Source organism: Priapulus caudatus, unplaced genomic scaffold, assembly GCF_000485595.1.
Source record: "Priapulus caudatus unplaced genomic scaffold, Priapulus_caudatus-5.0.1 Scaffold4, whole genome shotgun sequence".
Lineage (NCBI taxonomy): Eukaryota > Metazoa > Priapulida > Priapulimorpha > Priapulimorphida > Priapulidae > Priapulus > Priapulus caudatus.
Genome location: NW_014577065.1, coordinates 310,052 through 321,029, shown reverse-complemented (window position 1 = coordinate 321,029; position 10,978 = coordinate 310,052). Strand labels below are relative to the sequence as shown.

Below are 10,978 nucleotides of genomic sequence, written 5' to 3'. Positions count from 1 at the left end.
CCTCTCCTCCTCTCCTCCTCTCCTCCTCCTCCTTCGCCTTTTCCCTCTCCTCCTCTTCCTTCTCTTCCTCTCCTCCTCTCCTCCTCTCCTCCTCTCCTCCTCCTCCTTCGCCTTTTCCCTCTCCTCCTCTTCCTTCTCTTCCTCTCCTACTCTCCTCCTCTCCTCCTCTCCTCCTCCTCCTCCTCCACCTTCTTCCCCCTCCTCCTCCTCCTCCTCCACCTTCTCCCCCTCCTCCTCCTCTACCACCTTCTCCCCACATTCTCCCCCCTCATCCTACACCACCTTCTTCCCTCCTCCTCGACCTCCTCCCTGTATCACTCGTCGTCGTCGTCGTCGTCGTCGTCATGCTGCGTATCTTTATTATTATTTTTATTATTATTATTATTATTATACTTTTTATGATTATTTTATATTTTATTATTATTTATTAGTATTATTATACTTTTTATTATTATACTTTTTATTTGTATCGTCGTCGTCGTCGTCTCTTTATTCTTATTGTTTGTGTACAGCGGCGTGCGTGCGGTGTACTTGTGTGTTGCAGGCGCATTTGTACGGCATTTACTGGAAGTTATCGGCAATAATAGGCTCAAAATTGATTTTTTTGTTATTGAAACGTTCCAAATGCCTGTGCTGCTGCCGTTACTGCGGATGATGTGGTATTGATAGAGGTTAACGTGTTGGTGGTCGTGGTGGTGGGGTGGTCGTGGTGGTGTTGTTAGGCGTATTTTTTCGGTCTGATGTTTAGTAAAGTTTGCAGTTTGTATGGCTCCATTCCATGCCTATGTCAACGGAATCCAGCACTGTCTATGAGAATTTTTAGGAAATTTAGAACGCGTGTATATATGATTTCGAATAATATACGAGTACGGTAGTGCACAATACAGGGAGAAAGGAGAGTAGAGAGAGGGGGGTGAGGATGGAAGAGCTTCGTTTGGCGTCAGCGCGATGTTAATGGTGTTCTGTCAATGCAATACAGTTTGCTTTGGAAATAGAATGCGGGTCGTCAGTCTGCAGAGAAATTATCTAAAGTAGGCCCTATCCGTGACCATGTTGCTCCCCGTCGCTTTGCGGATGCGAGATACGTAATAACCACACGGTAACCGAACGACGTCGCCGCTTGCTTTGTATGACTATGACCGATTTCTAGACACTAGTGCGGGCTGTTTAACCCGTGCGTGTATCGCGCGGCCGACTTTAGATCACCGATAACTACAAATACGTGCTCCATAATAGGCACGCTACTATTATTGCAAGTGACATATATCCAGTGTGTGGTGACTTTCCGCGACGGTTGCGAATCACCCACTGCTGGTCACTCGCTGTACGTGATGGATCTTTGACGGCGGCACTATAGCTGCCGGAGTGCGCGCTGTCGCACGCGTGCCTGTATGTGCATTACCGCCGCGTCAGCTACAGCGATGCACGGGCGTTTGTTAATGAATTATTTATTCACAATGATGCCGATATATATCCTATTATTGTGTTCGCTATCGCTTTGATGACATTTTTGCATCGCAAACGCATGCGCACGCTCGCTCGCTCGCCCGCTCGCACGCACACACGCACGAACACGTAACGTAGAGCCAATTACGCTCCTGTCAGGTAAAGGTTGTTAGGCGAAAATTTATTGTCGGAAAACAACGCACAGGAATCGCAAACAGACAATGTAATGGAATGCGCCTATATGTCAAACATGGCACACAACGATCGCGGCATGGAATGACTCAGGTCTTCTTTGCCACACTGACTCAGCCTCATCGCATGCGCAATGTAAAGCATAGAATTCACAGCAAGGTTTTAACGCATTCACGTAAAAACGAGGACGCATTGATAATAAACCTATTCTGCCACAGCTATACGACTGCTGCGACTGATCTGACTGCTGAAGAAATAACGAATTACATTTTGAGGACTACACCCTTTCCAATGATGCATGAGGACACACACACACAAAAAAGTACACGCTAAGTTGTAACCGTGTCTAAATGTAGCCTATCGATTGCCACTAGCTGTTGCTCTTTATTTTACGATCTTTGTGGCGGCAGACATATTTACCGGTCACGTTTCACCCCGTGGGAGAAACCCTATCATCGTCTGTCATCGCTGTCGATCCTGCATTGATCAGTTAATTACTACTGCCCACACGAACATGTTACAGGTCCTGAATCCATACGCGCAGCGCTCTTTACGGGAAAATCTAATCAACTTGCGGGAAGCTAGTGTAGGATCGCGCTGTATAGGCCGACGCAGTAGTGATGTCTCTAGGTAAGCGCGATGATGTAATATCACTCGTTCTGGCTGCTTGTACTAGTATTAAGTTCCTCTCCGACGCGTTAATATATGTATATAGGCTCATTTGCCTGGCATATTGCCTTGTACCTACGTTATTGCATGTTTGGTGCGTGGATAATGTAGGATCGTGCATCATAGCTCGCCGTATACATGGGCTTATTATTGCCCGCTGAAGCAGAAAACACCTGCACCTGTATATGCATCGAGTCATGATGAATTGATTTAAAGACTCCAGTGTCATTGAAAACGGACCCAGTAGCTAATCTATTTCACGGTTGGCAGTGACGAATGTAAGTCTTTGCATTAACGTGAAAAAGACATGCAGAGATGGAAATGCAGAAGCGGATTTTAATAATTAATTATAATTATCAGACGCAGCAGCTATAGCATGCGTGCACGCTCGGATTCGCGTGAACATGTTAATTCCCTCGGGCAGGTTTGTGCGTGGTTACCATTTAGTTTTTAATTTTATTTCACAACGCCATGTTCTGCATATGAACGCTGCATCAGTTTGTCGACTGTTGTGTATATTTAAACAGCATATAGACTTGTGTGTGCATGATGCAAGCGTGCGTACGGGGGTGTGTGCCCGTGCGTGCGTGCGTACGTGCGTGTATTCATGCGAACGAACGTGATTAAGTGCGAACGTGCGTGCATGTGCGTATGCGTGTGCGTGTGCGTGCGTGTATACCAGCCGTGGTATATAGGGAGGTGACATGTCGCGAAGGTTGACGGCAAGCCAGCTGCTACCGTTACCACGATGCGATGTGGGCAACTGGGGATGGTAAGTAGGTAGCAGCTGGCAAACTCCTATTAACCTTAAGTGACAGCGCGGAAGCCATCTCTATACATTCACATGCGCCGATCACGTGAAAACAAGCTGGCAACGTCTATGTATGCACGTATATACATTGGTGCTGGAATTACAAATGGGATAGTGGCACATGCATTCATGCGTGCACACACACTTTCTCTCTCGCGTGCGCGCACGTTAGCGCGCGTTAGCGCGTGCGCGCATACGCAAACTCACAATCCGTCTCACACTCCCAATTTTTAGCTCACCTTGACATCGTCAAGCTGAGCTATTGCCATGGGTCGTCGTCCGTCGTACGTCCGTCCGTCCGTCCGTCAACATTTGGCTACGGTCAACGATAACTCAGGAACCGTTTGATCCACATATTTGAAATTGGGCATAGTTGTTACCTCTATGCTCCCATATTAAACGTCCTATTTTGGAGCACGCCAGTCGACGTACTTCCGAGCCACGGCAATTTTTTGGCAAAAATGGGAATTGCCATTAGTCAGTTCAGGTTCAACGGATTTTGCTCATTTTTGGTATGTGAATGAATAAGGGCTAGGGGTTTTAATATTATTAAAAAAATGCAAATTAGGTAGGGTTTGGCAATTATATAGCATATTATATAGACACGCAGATAACAAACAGTCTGTGGTGTCACACTCGTCTGGTTCGTTTTACAAGATTTCATTGACAATATCTTTAATGCAAAATTCCTGCTATGAACATATTATAATTTATACTATTATTATTATATTATTATTATTATTATGATATAATGATTTATGCTAAGAAACATCAAAGCGGGTATAGCGCTATCTACCGTCACAAATTGTGATTTATTTTGGTTTATAAATTATTTATTATTTATATATAATATTACTTATTATTTTCACATAAAAAAGTACACATATAATTATCAAGAGTATATAATGGGAGTTCTCCCATATATACTCTTCGTTTCTATAATGTACGTCGATGGTTGCTCAATTAAAACTGACTTCTTCTCACTCACTCATTTGTGTCCTTTTTTTGTGGTGAGCTACAGTGTCATTGACACTTTCATTCAGTTTTAATTTCTTCTATAACGTTAGTGTAAATAGAATTCGTTCTCACAGTGTTGCAGAATAACGACTTTTACTGCAGCCACTTATTTTACACTCTACACTTTACTATTAAATACTGCTATATGATCGCTACAATCTCGTCCCCTGGTGGTTTAAGCCTAGCGCAGACTTGCGATTTTTGGTGGCTCGTCGCCGCAACCTGCAACCGCAAGCGATCGGTCGCACGCTTCACAGCGTGTGCGCATGCAAGCGACTGCTGTTGTCTTTCCATGACTTGTTTTGTTTAATGTTTTAGGAGTTTACACGACACTAACACTAGATGGAGTCTCATATTATATAGGGCTTTTCCACAATTAAAAAATCGATTTTCCATAACTCACCCAAAAACATTCAATCATGAGACAAATTGGGTAGAAAATTGACCCAATGAGACAATATATTACTATGCCTTATATATGATATTATATGATGAATAAGAAATAATTATATAGTATTATAAATCATAACTAAATAATGAATTATATATTCTACATATAACTCTTTATACGCAGGGGTATATATTTAAGGCAGGATGAGATGGTGCTCGCTGATTGGTCGGACGATAATTTTTCATCGTTGCAAGTCGCTGTCTACCCGCACACATGCGATTTCGAAGCGATTTCGGAGCGATTGGGAGCGACGAGTTGCTGAAAATCAAATCAGTTTGATTTCTTGCAACTCGTTGCACGCGACCAGAATCGCTACGGGTTTCAGTTGCACGTTCCCGCGAACGTAGCGATTTCACAGCAATTTCGACTGCGATTCTAGAATCGCTGCCGAATTGCATGAAAAAGTCGCAAATCTTCGCTAGGCTTCACATCCATCATTTCCCGCCAAACACCAAACCTGAAACACTGACAAATCATTTCTGCCAAAGTCTACTCGCTCAGTTGCGATGAATCAATATCTGGCGATAGCTGAATCACAAAATCTCATCTATTTCACATTTGTCTTTTCTATCTAAATCACGGTCCTATATTTGCGGCTTATGTTATTCTCTGTGTAAAAAGCGCTGTGCTCTTGCGTGGTTGGCTGTTTACCCCATTTCTCTGACCGAATGCGATCAGCTTATGATTCATGAAGAAAGTATTAACCAATTCGTATTTTAGCAGCACTGCCTTGTGTTTATCCAACTTTGGCAGCCCCAGTGGTCAGTGTTTGACAGCGGTATAGTCAACGATTTTCACCACAGAATATTATTCCCTTTGGTTCTCGTATAATGTATTCCGCAACATATGTTGACATCATCATCTTTATACTCTTTAGATACGTACTGGCTTGTTGTGAACATTACCTCGAGGCGGATAGAGATGTTTTCATAAGCGAGATTTCCTGGTGATGCCACGCAGTTTGATTGAAGCAGCAATATTGCAAACTAATAACTACGAAACTCTCTCTCTCTCTCTCTCTCTCTCTCTCTCTCTCTCTCTCTTTCGCTTTCTTTCCCTTTCTCTCTTTGTCTCCCTCTCCCCTTTCGTTATCACCTGGCTCACGATATGTTGTTCTAGTAACCCTTCATGACAGTACTCAAATGTTTCCACGCTACGCAAAGAGAAGCTATATACACACATAACCACACGCTATACATCTTTCCCGATCTGTCCGTTCTTTCCATTTCATGTCGTGTGTTAGACATTACAACCTGATGCGATTTTCAATCAGAATCCAGTCGCGAAAACAGAGGCGATGTGGGCAGTGCATGGATAGCAGTATGTACGTGCCTAGTGCGTGCATAGCAGTCTGTACGTGCATAGCAGTCTGTGCGTGCCTAGTGTATGTATACATGTATGGCAGTATAGAACGATCGACAACTGCCGAATGACTGCATGAAAATTAAAATGCGTTTCTCCGATTTGATCAGACTGCATATTTAATTGAAACATCCCGTTAGCGATGGCATTTATCGCTTGAATCCATAGTATAAAATATTGCTAAACGAACCGCGTCGTACAAAAATCAGCTAACGTGTGTCGAAATAGCAGCCTGTGTCGGTGAGTGTTGTTATCATTGTCAGAGATTAATGCCAGGCTCTATAATTATTGCTCTAGCACTAACCCTGTCGTAGATATGTCTAGGCAATATGTTTTGCTTCTTTAGAACCGGAACCTGATCAGAGCTCACCAGTTTGTTTTGTCTCCCACCCACTTAGTCATAGCCGGTGTTTAGCAAACGGTTAATTTCCTCTAGATTAAATGTTTACACTCGCCCTCACATAAACGGGGGGATGATGGTGGAGGCGTCATAAACCGTGCGCTGAGTCAACTCTACCCAAAATAGATCAAATAAACGGTGGTCGCAGAAATTACTGCCGCCTGTCGTGATTTTATATTTATTATAACAACAATATCGTTATTGCTATGTCAAGCTGTTATCATTAATACTCTCGGAATTATCGTCCGTATTATCATTATTATTATTATTATTATTATTATTATTATTATTATAACTATATAACTATAATTATATTAATATTATATTATATAATAATATAATTATATATTATTATAACTATTATATATATATATTATTATTATTATTATTACAATTATTGCCATTATTGTTTATCCATGGTTGCCATTACCGCCTGGTGTAATTTTCGCGTAATATTACGCTACAGCAATAGCATTGTCTGTTACTATTCGTACATCGTAGGTTACTAGTTAGATTACACTATTTCATTAGTAGAACCACAAAATCGGAACATGCGAAATCAGTAGAAGCCAGAAGTATATACGTGTGTCATTTATCAGTGTTGATATATGAGGTATGCCAGGGTGCAGTTTCTCCGATGGCCCCTTGGCCATAGACTTCACGAGACCATTATATGTCCGACGGTTTGCTGTTTGATGCAAATTGTTCTCATTGAATTCTGTTACGTTTCCGTAGAAATGTTACGATTACACCTTCAATCAATCTCTCGCTCAATTAGGTCGAGTTAACGAAACAAAATGATTATTCAACATTCGAATGCCGCAATGGAATGGATGGAATGGTGCCAAACAATTTCTTCCTCTCCAACGAGATACACTAGCTCACGCTACTCTACTGTGAGTTTATCCGCGTACGCCGGATCTCGACTCGCCGTGCGGCTTAACGCTTTATCTTGCCTGTCGCAGGCGCCCAATGCCCGCAGGTTCCTTTCCTCGCTCTGATAACGCAAGCCATGGGTTATTTGAGCCGCGGAAAAATTACACGGGAGTCGTGAATCTTTGTCAGCGTTCACGATGTTGGCGCTAAAGTGCCAGCACTCGACTTTTAATTATCATCGGGGACGTAATTTGGCCGCCAGTGGGCGCTGCTATTGATTACTCGCCGCGGATGCGCGATGTGTGCAGTTCTCTCATTGCTAGTTTTTCTCTAACAGTGCGCAGCGGAGAGTAACCGCGTTTTGAAATAACAACATGTTCTGCTTGCATCTATGACAAATACGACATACGCATATACGCTCTCCTATGACACTATTTGTCATAGGAAGATTCTTCCTATGACAAATATGGGCGAGTCAACTTCGTTCCGCTTTACAGCTGAAATTCACTGATTGCGTTCATAATAGCGCTCATAAACTCCTATGATGCGCACCACACATACAAAAATATTTGTCATAGGAAGAATAGTGTCATAGGAGAGCGTATATGCGTATGTCGTATTTGTCATAGATTCTAGCAGAACAGGCTGGAAATACACGCGGCGTAATGGCGGTTATGAGGCGTTGCAAGCCTATGAAAAATTGCGTGTTTTTTGAACAAATATAGCGCTCGTGTTAAACGATCCGAAATTTGCGGTAGACAGTATAGCATACAAAAGACAGCGATTTGATGAAACAAACAACGCGACACGCTCGCTGTGTTTTTACGAGTCGCTGCTCTTATACAGATAGATTTTGCCGAATTGTGTTCACATAATGAGCATGAATTTGCTGCAGTGAATTAACTAACGACAAAGTTCATAATAACATGTTCAAGTTCATAATTACGTGGTTGTAGAATAAAGCGCCTATCAGATCTGCGTCTTGTCTAGACGCTTGTGCTTCACAGTTCGAAACGGCCAGGTAGTGAGTTCTCCACAGCTCAACGCGCATGCACGCTAGTTTTGTTTCATCGATTCGGCTCTTCATTAGGGATGTGGGTACAAATGGGATTATAGTTACAGTTAAAAGTTTTAATCAGGATTTTAATTGATAATTATTCACACACGCAGGTCTGAAATCTGAATCGCTCGTATATTAATCGTAATTGACTTTTTGAGCTTTCTTTGATTATCTCGGATTTCCCCTTCTCCCCTGCTTTGCACGTGCCAAGTGTTCCTCTGTGTAAAGTCACACGTGAAACCGAGCAGCTGATTCGTATGTGAGAGGATTTTGTATCGGAGAATGAGTCACTGCTGCGGATCGACTTATCTCGACTTCTTCTCTCCCTGGAGATGTGTCCGCGTGACCGTGAAGGGAGGCGAGAATGGATCTTAATCTCTTATATAAACCCCCCGCGCGGGTGCGCAACTACCAACGCGCTATGCGAAAGCCGGGTGTATAAATTATCTATACGCTCGTAATCATCGCCGCTTTCAATTATTCCTAGTCATTCGGTTATGCATCTCAAGACTCAAGTAGCCTGTCGTCGCCACAGCACTTCTAAGCTGTCACGGTGGTACCTGTCTGTCTGCGCGTCCCAGCTGCCATCAACAACAGCGCCATCAAGAACATAAAGCACGGAAAATGGAGCGCACGAGTTAATAAATTCGTTCTCTAAAACCACATTACGATCGATAAATTCTCCAGACTCTCCAGACCCGTCTCTCTCGTTCTCTCTCTATCGCGCGTTCGCTTTCTCTGCTATCTGTCCATCAGTCAATACTTCCATCAATCCATCCATCCATCCGTTCATTCATTTATCCATCTATCCATCTATCCGTTCATCCATTCATCCATCCATCCGTCCGGCCGTCCGTTCGTTCGTTCGTCCGTCCGTCCGTCCATCCATCCACCCACCCGTCCGTCCGTTCGTCCGTCCGTCCATCCATCTATCCATCCATCCATCCATCCATCAATCCGTCCGTCCGTCCGTCCGTCCGTCCGTTCGTCCGTCCGTCCATCCGTCCGTCCGTCCATCCACCCACCCGTCCGTCCGTCCGTCCGTCCGTCCGTCCGTCCGTCCATCCGTCCGTCCGTCTGTCCATTCACCCATCCATCCATTCATTCATCTCAATCTAAATAGAAAAGCCAGCTTGGCTTTTGCAGGGTACGGTTGCTAGGAATTACTTTGCAAAAGTATCTGTGATTTGAACATGAAGGAGTTGGCATTTACACTAACAGGAATTATTAAATTTATAAGATTATATTAATATTTATGTGCTTGCATTAAATATTCGTTGGCTGTTGCGCGATGCAAATGTCCATGTACTATGCCGTCGAAGTACTGAGAAAACAGGCAAATTAAACGTGCATCGTCTGTTCCGATCAATTTAATACCTATCCAGCCTGTAATTGCACAGTAAGTGAAGGAAAGGGACACCTTTACAACAATTAATAAGATAATGTTGATGTAGATAACAACAATTGCGAATAGGTGCACATAATACAATTACTGTAGCCCTTTATATAAGATAACGTAAACAGGTCTAATGTTACCAAAGCGGACATTCGTAACCAATTTGCTGTCTGCTTTATCGCCTGACAACAAAAATGGTTATCCCATTTATACAATTGTCCCATTCTTTTCCCTATACGTGAGCAGAACATGACCACGATCATTTTCTCGCAGGTGCAAATTGATAGCGTCAATAGAGGCGGTATCCGCGGACAATTGCAAGTATGAATCAAATACAGATGATCATCATCGCCATCGCCGCCGCCACCGTCGCCTTTCTTGTCTTCATTTCACTGCTCTATCTTTATCACCGTAAATCTGGAAAAGATGAGGAACCAGATGAAACCGACGAGGAAAGCCGCAGTGACGTGAAGCAACAGCGTAAACACGAAGCTGGCTCCTCCTGGTGGACAATCCCGATAACAACAAAGTCGGCCATCAAGTGAGTTGAAAATAATTGTTACAGCAATTTAAACTTGGATTTTAAATCAGAAAATATATTCGTATATTCTATTGATGTGAATTTTTGAGAGCCCATACGTATATTTCTTTATTCGTATCTTCTCTTTCTATTTTATACTCTAATTTCTATTGATGTTCAGGCTAACTGATTAAGTTCTCCATTATATTAAATTCTCTATTATTGGTTAAAGGGTATTTAAAATCAACGAATGATTTTATAATAATTGGTAAAAACACGAGATATATTTATTCCATAAAGATATAATTAATCAGTAATAAAACTTATATTTGCGCTAATGTTTCGCCAAGTATTAGATTTAAACTATATACGTTTGAAACATTCCGACAGAATTTTTTTATGATATACGTTTCGTATTCATAATGCGTGCGTGCGTGCATGCGTGCGTGCGTACGTGCGTGCGTGCGTGTGTGTGTGTGTGTGTATGCAGGAGTAGAAATTAACTACACGAGAGTCCAACGAACTCCCTACCCTCAAAAAGAGCGAGTCCGCAGCAAAATGAGGGAGTCCGCAGTCTGAGGTTCAAAATTAATGATATTAACAATAACGCATGTGCTTATTTTTATGATTCATGCGGTTGCACGTCTGCCAAATTTTCTTTGGACATGAGCTGATATATACGGTAATTCCGCGAGGCTGTGCGTGGGCAACGAACTAATTAGTATGGCAGAATTTTCAGGGAGTCACACAGAATCCTGCATATGTCAAATCAGGGAGT

At 42.7% G+C, this 10,978-nt stretch overlaps 1 protein-coding gene across 1 annotated transcript in view; it reads left to right on the top strand.

Moving 5' to 3' along the window:
* Positions 1 to 10,978, top strand: part of LOC106821275 (synaptotagmin-7-like) — a 58,372-nt gene that overhangs the window by 20,112 nt on the left and 27,282 nt on the right. Inside the window, exon 2 of the mRNA XM_014826020.1 lies at positions 9,954 to 10,221. Coding sequence (XP_014681506.1) covers positions 10,004 to 10,221 — 218 coding nt within the window. The 5' untranslated portion in view covers positions 9,954 to 10,003. The remainder of the gene's footprint in view (positions 1 to 9,953; positions 10,222 to 10,978) is intronic.